This window comes from Podarcis pityusensis, assembly GCF_964106645.2.
Source record: "Podarcis pityusensis genome assembly, chromosome: 13".
Taxonomy (NCBI): Eukaryota; Metazoa; Chordata; class Lepidosauria; order Squamata; family Lacertidae; genus Podarcis; species Podarcis pityusensis.
In genome coordinates this window covers 42,164,461-42,183,412 of record NC_138038.1, presented here as the reverse complement: position 1 = coordinate 42,183,412, position 18,952 = coordinate 42,164,461, and the positions used below count along the sequence as shown (strand labels likewise).

Here is an 18,952-nt window from a genome sequence, read left to right as displayed (position 1 = left end):
TGTACAATTTGAACATATACCAATGAGGACCAAGGGCAAAGTCTGGTTCATGACAGCCCAGATGGATATCACATCATTTCCATTTCAAAGAAATTGGGACATAAGTTTCCTTCATGGTTCTCTTTCCCTTGCAATTCACTCAGTGAATCTCTTAGCTTTCCAGAAGTTCCTTCAGATCAAGAACCCAAGCACAGAAAAAGAAGATGGTTTTATCAAGGACTTCTGGGAAGAGTCATTTAACTGTTCATTCCCCAGTTCTGTGGCATATAATATAGGTGGGCAAATTTGCACTGGGGAGAAGAAGATGGAGGCACTTCCCATGTCTGTTTTTGAAATGAAAATGACTGCTCATAGCTATACCATTTACAATGCAGTCTATGCGGTGGCACATGCTTTGCACACAATGGTTTCATCACAATTCAAGCTCAGTAGAATGGCGGAGGGTGTAAGATGGGAGCTTCCAAATTCACAACCGTGGCAGGTAATGTCCTGAAGATACCTCCATATATTTTTTTTGGGGGGGGGGGAATGGGCAACCTTTCTTAAACTTCCATGAGATTAACAAGAAAATTATTCTCAGAGAAAAACTTTACGATACATCTAGCCTATGGTTTTCTCCGAATTCAAGATCAGGGGAATGACTGATGGAGTAAGATGGGAACTTCCAAATCAACAACTGTGGTAGGTAATGTCCTGATCAGATGAAAGCTGAAGATACCTATGTATCTTTTGGTGAAAAAATGATGGGCGAGCTTTATCATCCTTCCATGAGATTAACAAGAAAGTTAATCTCATACAAAACCTTTACCATACTTCAAGCCTTTAATTTCCCTCTGCAGCAGAGATTAACAGAATTCCTTAGTTTGTAAAAGAATTTCTTTCCATCCCTCCACAATCAAGTAGCAGGTTCAGCTGTGCATCTTTTTTGTGGAGGCAGTTCCAAAACATTGTGCTGCTCTGATATTTTGTCCAGTATGTAATTCAACCATTCCTTGCGGAGGATCAGAGAAGATGGTGGCATCGTTTATTTGATTAAAACTTTGGTTAGTTTTAAGTTCATCTGTTCTTTGGTGGAGATGAACATGCCTGACATACTGGATCCATGTGACCTCTGTCGTTGATGTTTCATTTAGGTTTGATTATGTATTGCACTTTACTCTAGGATTTCTAAGTGTAGAGTGGGCTTGAAATATGTTTTTACTATGTTGGGACTAGGGTATCAAAGATTTCTTTAGAGTGTCTACAATTGCATAGAAAGCTGCTTTCTACCAAGTGGAGACCACTGGTCCATGTATTGTCTACACTGCCAGCAACTCCCAAGTTTTTGATGGAGATACCAGGGATTGAACCTGGAACCTTCTGCATTTAAAGCATGAGTCACTAGTGAACCAAAGCCCTTCCCCAGCTGCCTTACTGGAGAAGCAGAAGAGGGTATCACTGCCCCTTTCCTTGCAGTTTTGAAAATACCAGAAGCAGCAACAGGGCTGCCAACCATATCGCTGGCAGTCGCGATACCTCACTCCACAATAGATACATCCATACCACAGACTTAAACCATGGGGATTGTGGTCTTTTAAAGATAGTAGAGGTCTCTTGATGGAAAAATCTTAACCTCTGTTGATAAGCCTACAATGAGGAAAGTTCTTTAGTGTAACACAAAACAGTGAAAGTTAAAGTAGTGGTGCAGATGTGGCCAATATTCCATGGTTTGGGATTTTAAGTGACCTTTTGCTGTTTCTAACATTAGCTTGCACAAAGATTTCATGGGATCATAATCCTGAACCTTGGATGTATTTTCACCGTGTTGTATGATAACATAATAAGAGCATTTATATATTCTTTCTTATTTTTATTATTTAGCTCCATCACATTCTCAGAAGTATTTCGTTTAACAACAGTGCAGGAGAAAAGGTGCGCTTTGACGAAAATGGCAAATTAATTGCTTACTTTGACATTATAAACTGGCTCATGTTTCCAAATCAGTCCTTTCTTAGAGTCAAAGCTGGGAAGGTAGACTCTCTGGGTGCCCAGGAAAAATTGTTCACCATTCATGAGGATGCCATTGTATGGCCCAAACAATTTAACCAGGTGGGTTCTCTGCACTTTTCAGGGTTCATTCCATCACCTGCCCCATGGTCAGGAAGAAGATAGTTACTCAAATGGCTGTTTCTCAGTATTCTGTAAATATAGTGAGACTTGTTCAATCTGAACTTTCATGTGCCACTTAATGTTCCTTCTCCACTTACAAGGAATCATTCATTCAGAGTGGTAGCAACAACACTCTAGAACACACTCCTGATTAATATTAGGGAGAATATTAATATCCTTCACTGTATTATTTTTTTTGCTAAAACCCCTTTTCATTCATTAAGCATGTGATGGCAGGATAGGTAAGTACCAACATCTCTCCACATTGAACACAACTGCCAGCTGATTGAAGTGCCAGCCTCTTGGGTGTGCAAATCAAAAGGTCAGCGGTTCAAATCTGTGCAACGGGGTCAGCTCCTGCTGTTCTGTCCCAGCTTCTGCCAACCTAGCAGTTCAAAAGCATTCCAGTGCAAGTAGATAAATAGCTACCACTGTGGCTGGAAGGTAAATGGTGTTTCCATGCGCTCTGGCTTCTATCACGGTGTTCTGTTGCGCCAGAAGCAGTTTAGTCATGTGGTCAAAGCTGTCTGTGGATAAACGCCGACTCTCTTGGCCTGAAGCGAGATGAGCATTGCACCCCATAGTCACCTTGACTGGACTTAACCATCCAGGAGTCATTTACCTTTACCTTTTTACCTACACACACAGAGAGAGAGAGAGGGAGTGGGAGAGAGAAGAGAGAGAGATAGAACTCACTACTTACACACATCACACATTTAACTTGTGGGTATTCAGCTTTATGTGCCTGGCAAAATTAATAAAAAAAAGGGGGGTGGAAGTCGGGTGGGGGGGAGAGACTTTGGCCATCGCACCCACCATTGAATCCAATGTGTCCTGATTATATGCAACTTTAGCTTTACCAGCTATCCCTGGAATTTAAACCCCTAATAAGCTGAGTGTTGGCTGTAGAAGTATAAATGGAACAGGTGACGACACACTTCTAACAATGGACATTTACTTTTGTTTTGAATTTGATTAAAATAATTATTTTAAGTGTTTGTGTTGCGCAGTTGCTGTTTTGTGTTGTTAACCATTTTTTGACCTTTTACTGAAAGGTGGTAAATAAATTTATCAATAAAGAAATAATTTATGCCGGGCCTCAATAATCTAATAAATAAAAAAATAATGTATTTATTTATGAGGTTATTGAGGCCCTACATATCTGAAGGCCTGTCTCTCTCCATAAGTACTCTTTTGGGTATAGAGATAAGCAAAAGGTCCCTCTTGGTACTTCTGCCACCCTAAGAAACCTGGGGGGTGGCATTCTGGAAATTGATGCTCTCTGTGACAGTTCCCAAAATATGTCCTCTTCCCCACAGGGGCATGTCAAACATCCTCATTTTATAGTTACTATTGAATGGTGAAGATGCAATTAATGACAATTAATACCACCACTTTTGTTTGATGTACATTCCTTTGGTTTGTTTTAAAATGTGTTATAGATTTTAATGACTATTTATTATTTGATTTAATGACATATATATGGCTATATTTATGTTGCTCACTGGTTTGGTGGCCTTTGATCTAAAAAGTGTTTTATAAATAAACCATACCATAATGTGAGCCAAGGACTCAAGTCATGATGGAGGTTCTAAAAGTCCACTGCATTCACAATACTCTCTAATGTTCATGATATTACCTAAAACATTATGTTCTAATATTTATGGACAGACCTCGCCCATTTCTATATGTAATGATCATTGCGGTTCAGGTTATAGTAGGACCAAGAAGGAAGGGAAACCATTTTGTTGCTATGATTGCATTCCATGTCCAGAAGGAAAGATCTCTAACCAGAAAGGTAAGAAAAGTTTAAAAATGTTATATAGAGATGTATGTATGCTACCTATTTCAAACATGATTTTAACCCTCCCTAGGGTATACAAACATTCAAGAAGGTCACTCTGGGCTGCTAATGAGTCTTGTATTTTCTCTAATCTGTATATGCTCTCAGCTCAGCTAAAGCCTTACCAAACACTGGTCTGCTTAAACCATGAGCCAGTACTTTCTTGTCAAAAACTTTCCTCTATTCACCTTCATCATGCACAGAGATTCACCCTTAAAATAAGCTGCAGTTCAGAAAGGGTAGAACCACCAATTTTAGTCTCTAATCAAAATAGGGATGTCCTATTCCATAATAGTAATAACAATAACTTTACTATTTATACCCCATCCATCTGACTTGGTTGCCACTCTGTGCAGCTTCCAATATATATAAAACATAATAAAATATTAGACATTAAAAAAAAATCTTCCCTATTTAGGGCTGCCTTCAGAAGGCTCAGGTGTCGGATAACTCCATACCCTTCAACATTACTCTGAAGTAAAAAGGGACATCCCACCATACCCTCCAACATTTTTCCTATGAAAATAGGGACATCCTAAGGAAAAGTGGGACATTCAGAGATCAAATCAGAAACTGATACAGCTTCAGTAAAGCGGGGAAATCCCTGGAAAATACATACACTTGGAGGGTCAGTAGTCTGCCGAGATTTAATTGCATTCCACCAAAATATTGAAGTAGTTTATGAAGTGTGCAGCTATCTGCATTATTTCCACAAATATGACACTGAATGAGAGATGTGAGGGGGAAATGTGGACTACTCTACATGGGCCAACAGATACTTGCCTTGTGCAAAGGAATAACAAAGCAAAAGAGACATACAAAGACCACATCAGGGCCTGGTTCAGTTGGCTTAAGACAGGGCTAACTGAAGAAAAAAAATCTGATGCCTGCTGCTGTTTCAAGGGGCTGGTAGTTTTGCTTTGTGATCTGCTGTGTTTTCTAAATGTTGTTGACTGCTTTGACGAGTCGAGTAAAGAAGTGGGATATAAAACAAAAAAAGGCTTTCCCCTTACCACCACTAGACTCTAAAAGTCTTCAGTAAACATGTTTTTGTTTTATTTTCAGACATGGATGACTGTTTTCAATGTCCAGAAGATCAGTACCCAAACATTGGCCAGGATATATGTCTTCCAAAAGATATTAGCTTCCTGTCTTATGATGAACCTCTGGGAATCAGTTTGGTCACTTTTGCTCTTTTATTGACTTTCATTACAGGTTTTGTGCTTAGGATCTTCATCAAACACAAAGACACTCCCATAGTCAAAGCCAACAATCGGACCCTCACCTATGTTCTCCTCATAGCCCTCATTCTCTCCTTCCTTTGTCCTTTGCTATTCATTGGCCAGCCCACAAAAATAACCTGTCTCCTTCGACAAACTGCTTTTGCAGTGATCTTCTCAGTAGCAGTGTCTTGCATCTTAGCAAAAACAACTATAGTGGTTCTAGCTTTCATGGCTACCAAGCCAGGCTCCAGAATGAGGAGATGGGTGGGGGGAAATCTGGCCATCTCCATTGTTCTTTTCAGTTTCCTCATTCAAATGATGATTTGTAGTGCCTGGCTGATAGTTGCTCCCCCACTCCCTGATTTAGACAAGCACTCAATGACTAAAGAAATTGTACTGCAATGTAATGAAGGATCAGTCACCATGTTCTACTGTGTCCTAGGCTTCATGGGAATGCTGGCCATGGTCAGTTTCACTGTGGCTTTCCTAGCTAGGAAGTTACCAGACAGTTTTAATGAAGCCAAGTTTATCACTTTCAGCATGTTGGTCTTTTGCAGTGTGTGGCTGTCCTTTGTTCCTACCTACCTGAGTACCAAGGGAAAGTACATGGTGGCTGTGGAGATCTTTTCTATTTTGGCCTCTAGTTTTGGATTACTGGGCTGCATCTTCTTCCCCAAATGTTATATTGTTTTGGTGAAGCCCGAGTTAAACAGCCGGGGAAAGCTTATTGTAAGAAAGAATTAAAGCATGAACAAGTCTATTTCACAAAACTGTTCCCCAAAGCCAACAGAGGAGCCCATGTAGCTGTTCTCCCTGGACTTTCCCCTGACAAAGTACTCTGATTAAGGGAAGCAGTGGTTCATGTATCCTAGACTCATAGAGCTGGAAGGGACCCTAATTCCAAGATGCTGACTACACATTTTAGAAACTCCATGGGTTACAAGGTCTTCTTTAATGAGGTTCTAACTTCTAACTTCATCAATACACCACTGATCCCTTATTAACTAATGAAAGGGAAATTAAAATTACATTTCTGAATATGTGACAAAAACATTTTTTTCAGCAATTCCAGCGGGATTCCTTAGCATTGAATGATTAACTATGGGCTATAATTGAATGATTAACTATGATGATTAACAGGGCTATAATTTGAGCTTCTGTTTCTCAAAAACCCCTGTGGACTTACAGGTACAGTGGCCACTGGCAAACCTAATGCAACGTATACTAAAATTAATTAGAATTAAACAGACTTGTGATCCACAAGTCACATTTTAGATACTCCCAGATTGTGTCTTCTCAAGAAAATAAACTACCATTTAAATGAGACCATATTTATCTTGGAGAAGATAAAACGTTTTTTCTGCGTAGAACAAACAGTTGCCTTTGTATTGAGAATGGTGGTTTTAGTGGTCTTGCTGCTGGAACTGTTTTCTTACAAAGTATGTCAGGCTCACCTAGCAAAATGCAGGCTCCAAGGTCCACACCGTCCACTTCACACGTATCATCAGCCAGGAGAGTTCCTCATTGGTGGCATTGTTTACCATGGTGGCATCATGTCTTCTCCAGCAACATTCACTGAGGAACCCCCACCAGCGCTGCCTGAAAAGCTTGTGTAAGAACTAAGCCACTCATTTATTACAGCACAGGAATGATCAAACCTAGAGTTGCAGTCTCAGAATAATGACTGAGGCTGCAAACCTCTACCCATTGACCTAGGGATAACCACTTTTGATTTCAGTGGGACATATGCTGATGTAAAAATACATAGAAATGTCTTCTGAATTAAGAGAATAGTCTTGAAGCTCCCATTTCTCGATAGGGAAATGGATAGAACTGTATTGAAATGTATATATATTTGTATGTCTGGGATATCCCTTTTGAACAGCCTTGGTTTTGATAGACTTGGTTTGAACACATGTGTTAGTAAGAATGAATTTAAAAAAGCAGCAACACCTGTACTGAACCTGAATGCTCATATTGTTTCATTTTCTGACTCAGGCTAAAGTTTGTTTCACATTGAAGGTATATATTATGAAGAATAGAATTCTGTGAATTACAACCACTGTCACTTCCTCATGAATAAGAAAGGCGTCTAACAGGAGAGAGCTCAGAAACTTTCTAAATGTCAGGGAAAGTCCTAGATGTGTCAGAGAAAGAGCTCAGGGGTTCCACGTTTCCTATGGGCACCACATTAGCAACCCCTGGTCTAGATATCATTGGCCTTAAGATTGGAGAACTGGGACAAAATGAGCAAAATGAATTTCAATAGGGACAAATGTCAGTTTCTGCACTTAGGCAGGAAATACCAGCTGCACAAATCTAAAATAGGGAACACCTGGCATGCCAGTATAACATGTGAAAGGATCAAGGATAACATGTGAAAAGGATCAAGGAGTCTGCATCAACAGAAATATAGTGCCCCAATCAAAAGAAATCATAGAGCAGCTCTCTTTTGCCTTGCTCAGACCTCCCCCTTGCGGATTGTGTTCAGTTGTGATAGCCATTTTCAAGTATCTCAAGGGCTGTCACCAGGAAGATAGAGCAAGCTTGTGTTCTCTTGCTCCAGAGGGTAGAACCCAACCCAATGTATTCAAGTTGCAAGAAAAGAGATTCTGTGCAAACATCAAGAAAAACTAGCTTGTTATAAGAACTGTTCAGCAATACACTGGACTGGGAGTTAACTCCACTGAACTCGATATGATTAACTACTGTGTTGATATGTAAAAGGATATATCAGTTCCTTATGATACTGTTTGCAACTCTCATTCTAGGGTGGTGCCTAAGGTTTACCAGCACATCGTGTCCTTGGCATTTGCAGTCAAGGAGATCAACGAAGACCCTCACATCCTACCCAATATCACCTTGGGCTTTCACTTATATGACAGCTATTCCAATGCAAGGAGCACATATCTTGCCACACTGGTACTTTTATCCATGGAAGAGAAATTTGTTCCTAATTATATATGTGATGTTGAAAATAATCTGGCTGGGGTCATTGGGGGACTTGATTCTGAAATCTCCTTTTATGTGGCAACAGTTTTGGATATCTATAAGATTCCACAGGTAGGACACCTACGTACAATACCTCTATCAACTTACACAAAGAAAGAGGCTGAATTCACAGCAACATTTCAGGGTGAGGATAAAATGGGGAGCAGAACCATGTACACCACCTTCGGAGCATTGAAAAATAAAGGAGATACAGAGTTAAAATAAAATAAAGTAACCTAAATAAGAATGGCTGCAATACCAGAAAAAATATGCCACACCCCCAATCTCTAACACACACCTCAAGGACATCCCAAAGGCCAATGATGGGAGAAGGGGTTTCTTCATCACCAGCCATAACACCATATGTTAATGTTTCGGGGGAAAGGGCTTTCAAATTAAACATACTCTGGAGGTATGAAAATTGCAGATATAATCCAGTTATGCAGGAGAATAGTAATAGTACTGAGCAGCTGGCTCCAATGTTAAATAAATGTTCATATGATGTCTAAGAAGTTTAAAAAGAGGAGGCAGAAATGGCAGTTCTGCTTTGTGCTGGGATATGTGCATTGTGAAGATGACAGAAGCTACACAAAAGAAATGTTGCAATTCCAACCCAAGATGTAATTCTGACGTGGCTGCAGTAAATAATATCTAAAGCAGTGCTGGGCAATCCTCTCTTTAGGGCATGGTGTGTCCCTTCATCAATCAGTTTTATCCTTCATAAAAGTCCCTACCAAATTTTGCAAGCATGAATAAGCTTTTAAAAAATAAAGATAAAATAGGAACATTGTTCCTCTCTGCTCAACAGAACAAATACTTAACAAGCAGGAATTGGAGAAGATTCCAATTTTCATCCAATCTGCACCTGTGTCATTTGTATAAATGAGAGAGGGCATGCAACCCCTGGTGGGCGACAAAGGGCATGTCTGACTAACAGGATTCACCACAAAATGTATATTAAAAGTTTGAAAGAACAATGCAAATATTACAGTGTCTCATCTCTTCCTCCATTCCCTCTTTAGCTTATTTATGGATCTGCTCCAGTGATGAATGATAAAAGCCCAGGGCTTCCCTTCTACCAGATGGCAGCCTCAGAAGCCCTTCAGTATGAGGGAATTCTCTCTTTGCTTCTGCATTTCAGGTGGATGTGGATTGGAGTCATTGCAACGGACAATGACAATGGAGAAAGATTTGTGCAAACCATTTCCCCAATGTTTACCAAGAGTGGTGTCTGCTTTGCATTCCTAGGAAGGATCCCCAATTTTAGTTTTATTTCTGAAGTTGATGACATGCTACATCAGGGGGCAATAATAAGCCAGAAAATTTTTAGTAGCAAAGCTAACGTAGTGGTTGCCTCTGGAGAATCTTATTCCATGGCAACTTTTAGATGGCTTCCATACATTTCAGAACATGATGACATAAAAAATAATGTAAAAAGTAAAGTATGGATAATAACAGCCCAGGTTGAGTTCGCTTCATTTGTCTTTCAAAGGTACTGGGATTCGGGAATATTCAGTGGCGCTATAGCCTTTGAAATTCACTTTAGAAACCCACCAGGATTTTATCAGTATGTTCTGCACAGAAACCCTTCCAGCACAGATGGGGACGGTTTTATCAGGGACTTCTGGCAACAGACCTTTGAATGTGTATTGCCAGATATCACTGTAGACAAGGTGGAGGGGAATATTTGCACTGGAGAAGAGAAGCTGGAGAGCCTTCCTGGATCCCTTTTTGAAATGAGCATGACAGGCCACAGTTATAGCATCCATAGTGCTGTCTACGCCATGGCCCATGCTTTAAATGCCATGTCCACATCCAGACTCAGGCACAGAGGAATGGTGTACAGAGGGAGAGGGAAGAATCCCAATCCACAGTTTTGGCAGGTAAAGGCTGAACATTCTCAACTGGCAAAACCCAAAATTTATAATTCTGCAGACAGAGTTGGTGATATTGTGCTGCTTGCAATTGGCAGTAGACCCTATAGGGAAGGGAAGTGATGGTTGTGTCCTTCTTTGAGCAGGTACTGCCCTGTGTTTGAGCATAAAGCATTTGTATGAGAGAAGCTTTGCAGCTTAATGAAATCCCATGCCATTCATAGATAGGAAGCTGTGGTAACGGTTGAGAGAGATTTTCAGCATCCCCTCTATCCCATATCAAACAAATCCTTCATTAGAGCAGGTGTAGCACACCACTGCAGTGTCTTATGTGATGTTCAGGGAGAGGGATGGAGGGAGAGGGGGGGAACCTCACTACCTACACCTATTTAACTTGTGGGCACTCAGAGAAGGATTGTAAGGAAGACTGAGAGAGATGCCTGTGTGTGAAAGAAAATTGGTTGAGTCTCTCCATGCTTGGACCTGAATCCACTGACAGTTGACTGAATCACCCCCACCATTTCTTAATCCTCCGCCCTGCATTAGACTGCAGTCTTTTCCAAACAATTGCCTTTTCTGCTTTCAATCTAGCTCCATCACTTTCTGAGAAGTAAATCGTTTAACAATACATCAGGAGATGTGGGCTTCATCAACCAGAATGGAGAGGCAGCATCTAGCTTGGATATTATCAATTGGATCATATTCGCCAACCAAAGTTTTCACAGAGTGAGGGTTGGGAGGATAAATCCTCAGGCTTCACCAGATCAATCATTCATCCTTGATGAAGATGCCATTACATGGCACAGTTGGTTTAACCAGGTAGAGTTGCATTGTTTGCTAATTCAAAAGAGAGTCAGTTTTGAATAAACAATCATTATCCACCAGCATGTTTTCTCACTCTTTTCTGAGCTGCTGTTGAGGAGAGGTGTACGACCAAAGCATCCAGGTACCAGATTAAGAGCCAAAAGCTTACTGCTAGAAGCCACACAAGGAATAAAGGCAAATATTTTATTAAGGGGGTTACAAAACAGAAGAACCATTTTACTACAAAATACAGTTAAGCAAGTCTAACAATGTGAACAGACTTTAGGAGGATCCTAGTTCAGATGAAAATAAGAAAAGCTAGGTTTTCTCACCCTAATCCCAACCATTCACAGACCCTACTACAAGCTACATCCAAGCAAATGTGGTTTTTGTATCACACAATTCATAATATGAATGTGGGTCATTAGGTCCAGGTCAAATACCAGTTTTTCTATGAAGGGGCCTGGAGACAAGAGGGAAGGTTTTCTGTCAGTCAAATAGAGCCTCTGGGTTCATTTCCTCATCACAAGAGGGTATACATGCTCAGAGACCATGAAGCTATCATCTTCACGATCATTTTCACCTTGAAGCAAACTTACATCAGAAAGTGCACACAAGTGGTAAGTTGGACTAATTAAATGGATTATTTTTTTCCACTAGAAGACTTCAACCAGAATCCTAAGTATAAAATAAAACTATTGTAAAATAAACCAAAGAAATTGGGATTGCTTTACACTTATTAAGTACTGATTTCTGACTGAGTGAAAAATGATGTATGAATTGATAAGCCCCAGGAAATTGTCTTTCCTGCTAGAAAGTTGGGGAAAGTATGCATAATAATACCAGAGGAAGAAACTAAGAACAGACAGCAGCAGGTGCAGGAGAAGACTCATCTTCTCAGGGTGCCAGTGGAAGAGGTGGAAGGAGGAGAAGTGGTGAAGAATGAGAGAGTGAGGGAGCGACATGAGAGCAAAAGTTGTGAAGAGCAAGAAGACAGAGCATTAGAAAAATGAGTTATCTCAAAATATGTATTCAAAAGCATTTTCTTTTTAACATGCTCAGAATTGTGTTGCAGCATGCCAAGGAGGGCCTTAGGGCTTTGATAGCTTCCTTCCAATTCATGTATTTGTCCAGAATATTTTTGTATTAGAATTCACAAAGATTGTGTTCCTCAAAAATTAAAAACAACACCAACTATAATACCACCCCCATTCCTAGTAGGGTTTTCCAGCCACTCTGGGTAGCATTTTCGGAACTCTTCTCCAGGCAGCATCTGATGGGTCCAAGAACAGATGTACTCACCAGCACCGAAATCAGTTCTAGAACTGTCTACCAAGTGGACAAAATACTCAAAAGTAACAATTATAACAAAATTAACAGGGAAACTAGAATAACTTCAAAGTGTACCTTAATGGACAAAGCAATCTTTGCAGAACAGATGGGGCACCGCACATCCTAGAGCAATATAGAGGGAATATCACACAATTTCAAACATTACTACTAATAATAAGAAAAGAAGCAATGGCTCTTCGTATAGCCATTACACATTACTGAAAGGCTGTGTCAGTTTAGTAACATAGGGAAAGGCCCAAGAACATAAAAAGTTCCAAACTAATTAGTCTCTTGATGAACCTTCTGCTGTTTCATTTATGGAATAGAGTCAACCTCTTTCTGTCTGTACTGAGAGATGTCTTCCAGGATTCAGCAAGAAAGTGAAGGAGGGACAGCCCCCTTGCTGCTACGATTGCATCCCATGTGCTGAGGGGAAGATTGCAAACCAGGATGGTAAGAGAAATAAATAGTTAAATAGATCCAGACTCAGTACTAAGCATTGAAAGGTGCTGTAAGGACGGATGACTTAATTTTCAAAAGAGGAGATAATCTACTGTGTGTGAGATCCTGCTTCTTTGTGATCATTGCCCTTCAGATAATCTAAATATGTTAATCTAATGAGAATGACTATGCATTGAGAGTAGTTGGGTGGTATGTGGTTCAAATCAAACCTAGAAGGGGCTTTTCATTCCTTTTGACTTACACAAGTTACACCCAGGCTAGTGTAATGATATGTTCCAAAATCATGAGGAGGAATAGCCCTGGCACTGCAATTTACAGACCAATATCTCTGAACCGATTAAATGCAACAATACCACATTACAGAGCATCAGACAGTATTAAATGTGTTTTAATTTGAGCAGAGCTCTTTTCTTCTCAGACAGATAGTCAACATTTCAGGAAGCTGACGTGATATGAACTAAAGGTCACTTCCTTATTTTTTTCCAGATATGAATGACTGTCATAAATGCCCAGACAAAGAATATCCAAGCAAGAACCGGAATGCATGTCTACCCAAGGATATCAGCTTCTTGTCTTATGAAGAACCTTTGGGCATCAGTTTAGCCTGTTTCTCTCTTTCCCTTTCCTTGATCACAGCTCTGGTACTAAGTACATTTATAAAACACCATGACACGCCCATTGTCATTGCAAACAACCGAAACCTCACCTACGCTCTCCTCATCTCTCTCCTGCTCTGCTTCCTGTGTGCATTGCTATTCATTGGCCGACCTGAGAAGGTGACGTGCCTCCTCCGACAAACATCTTTTGGTATCATCTTCTCAACCGCTGTTTCTTGTGTCCTGGCAAAAACCTTCACGGTGGTTTTGGCCTTCATGGCTACAAAACCAGAATCCAGGATGAGGAAATGGGTGGGGAAAGGACTAGGCCACTCCATTCTCCTTTCCTGCTCCATAATCCAAGTAGGCATATGTACTGTGTGGCTGGCAACCTCTCCCCCATACCCAGATGTGGACATGCACTCTGTGATGGAAGAAATTATACTCGAATGTAACGAGGGGAGTGTGTCAATGTTTTACTGTGTCCTCATCTACATGAGCTGCCTGGCAACTGTGAGTTTTGTTATGGCTTTCCTTGCCAGGAAATTACCAGACAGTTTCAATGAAGCCAAGTTTATCACTTTCAGCATGTTGGTCTTCTGCAGTGTTTGGCTGTCCTTTATTCCTTCCTATCTCAGCACCAAGGGAAAATATATGGTGGCTGTGGAGATCTTCTCCATCTTAGCCTCTGGTGTTGGGTTGCTGGGCTGCATCTTTTCCCCCAAATGTTACATAATCATTCTTAGGCCTGAGCTGAACAATAGAGAACAGCTAATAAGGAAGAAAAAGTAAATAAATAATAACCTGTCCTTTGCTGTATCTTGTGCTTTTTTCTTTGTGTGCAGTAGAATATTTGCAAACATGTGTTCAGCTGCTGCCTTACATAATTTTTTCTAGATGTTTTTTCTAGATTTTCCTTGTGGTGATTGATGTTAGGCAATCATAGATATTGACTATTGAATTCACTCTGGAGAAAAGAGTGAACAGGGGAACTACCCCTGATGCTCTGAAAAAGCCTTTTTCTCTGCTGGGGAACCAGGAATCTGTCAGCTCCCAGGAATCCTGACAAAGTTAAGGGACTTATGAGTATAAGAACCATCATCCTGCCTCATTTTGGGATTTATTGAATAATTCCCCAATGTTCAAAAAGTCACATTGTCTCCTGATTTTGAAGTGGATGTTAGAATGCTGAAGACAAATGTACAGAATTCAAGGGACACTGTCATAATGTCTATTTTGTCTCTTCCTTTCTTAATGTGGGTGAAGGATTCCAGTTATAGGGAAGTTCACCACATAAATAAGATGTATACCCAAGAATTCATATTATTTCCATATGACAGTATCAACCCATTCCTTCACTGCAGAGAAATAATTATGAAATAAAAGCTCCACAATTTATGTTTGGATTGTATAAAACTACTTTATCACTTACTAACAGATATATCCCATTTCAACATGTAATGTTCACTGCAGTTCAGGATATAGCTCCCGTTGCTCTGTCCCAGCTTCTGCCAACCTAGCAGTTCAAAAGCATTCCAGTGCAAGTACATAAATAGCTACCACTGTGGCTGGAAGTTTTGGATTACTTCTAGTTTTGGATTACTGGGCTGCATTCCCCCCCCCTCCCAAATGTTATATCATTTCGCTGAGGCCAGAGTTAAACAGCAGGGGACAGCTTATCATAAGAAAGAATTAAAGCATGAACAAGTCTCTTTGACTAAACTGTTCCCCAAATCCAATAGAGCATCCCATGTAGCTCTTCTCCCTGGACTTTCTCCTGACAAAGTACTCTGATACCAACAAGGAACACAGACAGCTCTGTGGGCATGAACCATAGCAGAGCCATCCTTCCAAGTTCATTCTTCTCTGAATTTGATGTTCTTTCCCTCTCATACTAAAGTTTAAAAAGGAACATTTCTGTACAAATATTTTAAATTATGAATTAAAAGCTAAGGGTTGCATTTCAGACTACTAAAGATATTGTTGTAAAATTCATAATATTTTACGAGTGATTTAAAAACCATGGAAGCATAGTTCCAAGTAACTACTATGTGTAGGGTTGCAGTCATGCCACATGGCTGGTGTGAATCCAGGCCTGCTCATCCTGACTACGCCATACTACATTTTGGGATCTCCATTGGTTCCAAGGTCTTCTGTGATGAACTTCTAACTTTACCAATACACCACTGGCCCCTTATTATCTAATGAAAGGAAATTAAAAATAACAGTCCTGAATATGTGACAAACACATTTCCTTCAGCAGTTCCACAGGGAATCCCTAGCTCTGAATACCTACATTCCTCCTTGGTTATTAACAGAGCTATAATTAAATCTGCTGCTCCTCAAAAAAAAATCGCTCTGGATTTTCACTGGCAACTGGCAACATAACACAAAGGATACAGCAACTTAACCAGAATTACTTAAATAGTGTCTGGGATACACCCAGATTGCATCCTCTTAGGAAACTTAACTACCATTCAAATGAGACAATTTTTTATCTTGGAGAAGCTGATTATACTATTGCCAGAGAAATCATGGTTTCTGTGTAGAAGAAACAGTTGCCCTTGCATGGATGGAGGTTGTAGTGGTCTTGCTGCTGAAACTGATTTCTTACAATGCATGTCAGGCTCACATAGGAAAATGCAGGCTTCAAAGTCCACACCGTCCACTTCAAATGTACCATCAGCCAGGAGAGTTCCTCATTGGTGGTATTGTTTACCATGGTGGATTCCTCTCCTCTGCAGCAACATTGACTGAGGAACCCCCACCAGCGCTGCCTGAAGAGCTTGTGTAAGAACTAAGCCACTCATTCATTACAGCAGAGGAATGATCAAACCTAGAGCATAATGGCTGAGGCTGCAAACATCTACCCATTGACCTAGGGATAAGCACTTTTGATTTCAGTGGGACATATGCTGATGTAAAAATACATAGGAATGTCTTCTGAATTAAGAGAATACTCTATAAGTTCCCATTTCTCAATAGGGAAATGAATATAATTGTATTGAAATGTCTATATATTTATTAGCCCTTTTGAACAACCGATTTTGATAGACTTTATCTTAGCAGGAGTGTTAGTGAGAATGAATTAAAAAAAACTTTACAGAAGCTGAATGCTCTTATTGTTTCATTTCCTGATCTTAGGCTATAGTTTGTTTCACAATGACGGCATATACAGTGGTACCTCGGGTTAAGTACTTAATTCGTTCTGGAGTTCCATTCTTAACCTGAAACTGTTCTTAACCTGAAGCACCACTTTAGCTAATGGGGCCTCCTGCTGCCGCCGTGCCGCCAGAGAACGATTACTGTTCTCATCCTGAAGCAAAATTCTTAACCCGAGGTACTATTTCTGGGTTAGTGGAGTCTGTGACCTGAAGCGTATGTTTCCTGAAGCTTATGTTACCTGAGGTACCACTGTAATATGAAGTAGAGAATTGTGTGAATTACAACCGCCATCTCTGCATCATGAATGAGGAAGGGGTCATTGCAGGAGAGAGCTCAGACACTTTGTAAATGTCAGGAAAAGACTTCAGATGTTTCAGGGAAAGATCCCAGGGGTTCCAATGTTCCTATGGGCACCACATTAGCAACCCCTGGTCTAGATACCATTGGCCTTAACAGGCCTTAACTGGGACAAAACAAAATGAATTTCAGTAGGGACAAATGTCAGGTTCTGCACTTAGGCAGGAAATACCAGCTGTAAAAATATAAGATGGGGAACACCTGGTTTGCCAGTGCTATGTGTGAAAAGTCTGCATCAACAGAAGCATAGTACCCCAATAAAAAAAACCACAGAAGAGATCTCTTCTGCGCTGCGCAGAACACACCTGATATATTGTGTTCAGTTGTGTTCAGCACAATTTAAGACGCATACTGACAAGCTACAACATGTGCAGAAGAGGTTGACACATATGATCAAGGGTCTGGAAGCCAAACCTTATGAGGAAAAGTTGAGGGGGTTTGCTATGTTTAGCTATGAAAATAGGAGACTGAGGGGATATAGCATAGCCATTTTCAAATATCTCAAGGGCTGTCACCAGGAAGATGGAGTAAGCTTGTTTTCTCTTGCTCCAGAGGGTAGTACGTGAACCAATGGATTCAAGTTGCAAGAAAGGAGATTCTGTGTAAACATGAGGAAGAACCTGCTGGTTATAAGACCTGTTCAGCAGTGGAATGGACAGGGAGTTAACTCCATTGAACTCAATAGGATTAACTATTGTAATTCATATCTGTTCCTTCTGATACTGTTTGCAAATCTCATCCTAGGGTGTTGCCTAAGCTTTACCAGCACATCGTGGCCTTGGCATTTGCAGTCAAGGAGATCAATGAAGACCCTCAAATCTTACCCAATATCACCTTGGGTTTTCACTTGTATGACAGCTATTACAATGCAAGGAGCACATATCTCGCCACACTGCTGCTTTTATCCAGGGTGGAGAAATTTGTCCCAAACTATATATGTGATGTTGAAAATAATCTGGCTGGGGTCATTGGGGGACTTGATTCTGAAATCTCCTTTTATGTGGCAACAGTTTTGGATATCTATAAGATTCCACAGGTAAGACACCCATGTACGAGACCTCTCTAAGCTTGCATTGAGAATGAGGCTGAATTCACAGCACCAGTTCAGAGTGTATCACCAGTTCAGGGCGAGGATGAAATTGGGGGCAGAACCATGCACACCACCCTCACCAGCCATTTTTGCATTTGCAGCATTTCCTGCTTGATGAGAAGGGTATCTGAATTGAGTTGCAGGGGAAGCGGGGGAATTGGTAATAGGATAAAAATTCACAAGTATTTCCGAATACAATAATTATTTGCCTTCACGACACCACACCCAATATGTCAATATTTAGTGGGAAAGGGCTTTCAAATTAAACACATTCTGGAGTTATTGCAGATACTGTCCAGTTGTGCAGGAGAACAGCAATAGAATTGAGCAGTTGGTTCCAAAGTGAAATAAATGTTCATAGATGAAGTCTGAGAAGTCTTGAAGGAGAAAAGGCAGAAATGGCAGTTCTGCTGTGTGTTGGGGCATGTGCTTTGTGAAGACAAAATAAGCTCCAGAGAAGAAATGTGCATCTGACCCAAGTGGCAGTTCTGAAGTGGCTGCAGTAAATAATGTCTAACACAGTGTTAGGCAATCCTTTGTTTAGGACATCGTGTGTCCCTCCGTTCAGTTTAACCCTGACAGATTGGGAATATAATTTTTTATATATATAAAAAGAATATAATAGGGGAAATGCCCCTCTCTGGTCAACAGAACAAATGTTTAACAAACAGGAATGAGAGATGACCTCAATTTTGAGCCCATCTGCATGTGTTTCTTTTGTATAAATGAGAAAGTGCATGCAACCCCTGGTGGGTGGCAAAGGGCATGTCTGACTGACAGGATTCACCACATAATAATGTATATGAATACAGTGGTACCTCAGGTCAGTGGCGTAGCGTGGGTTGTCAGCACCCGGGGCAAGGCAAGTAATTTGCGCCCCCTAACCCTAACCCCCAGATGTTGCGCCCGGTGCGGCCGCCCCCCCCTGCACCCCCCACGCTACGCCACTGCCTCAGGATAAGAACTTAATTCGTTCCGGAGGTCCATTCTTAACCTGAAACTGTTCTTAACTTGAGGTATCACTTTAGCTAATGGGGCCTCCCGCTCCTGCCGCGCAATTTCTGTTC

The 18,952-nt window shown here is 40.7% G+C and overlaps 2 protein-coding genes across 2 annotated transcripts in view; both read left to right on the top strand.

The window, feature by feature from the left end:
* Nucleotides 1-18,952, top strand: part of LOC308460892 (vomeronasal type-2 receptor 26-like) — a gene marked incomplete at its 3' end in the record, with an annotated part of 285,070 nt that overhangs the window by 221,514 nt on the left and 44,604 nt on the right. The gene's annotated exons all lie outside the window — the stretch shown is intronic.
* LOC308461334 (vomeronasal type-2 receptor 26-like) lies at nucleotides 1,867-14,311 on the top strand. Its single transcript, XM_080978185.1, has 6 exons — nucleotides 1,867-2,088; nucleotides 3,820-3,946; nucleotides 9,228-10,088; nucleotides 10,671-10,898; nucleotides 12,542-12,668; nucleotides 13,164-14,311. Exons 1-6 carry the CDS (start codon nucleotides 2,051-2,053, stop codon nucleotides 14,063-14,065), a joined length of 2,283 nt encoding a protein of 760 aa, XP_080834311.1. The 5' UTR covers nucleotides 1,867-2,050; the 3' UTR covers nucleotides 14,066-14,311.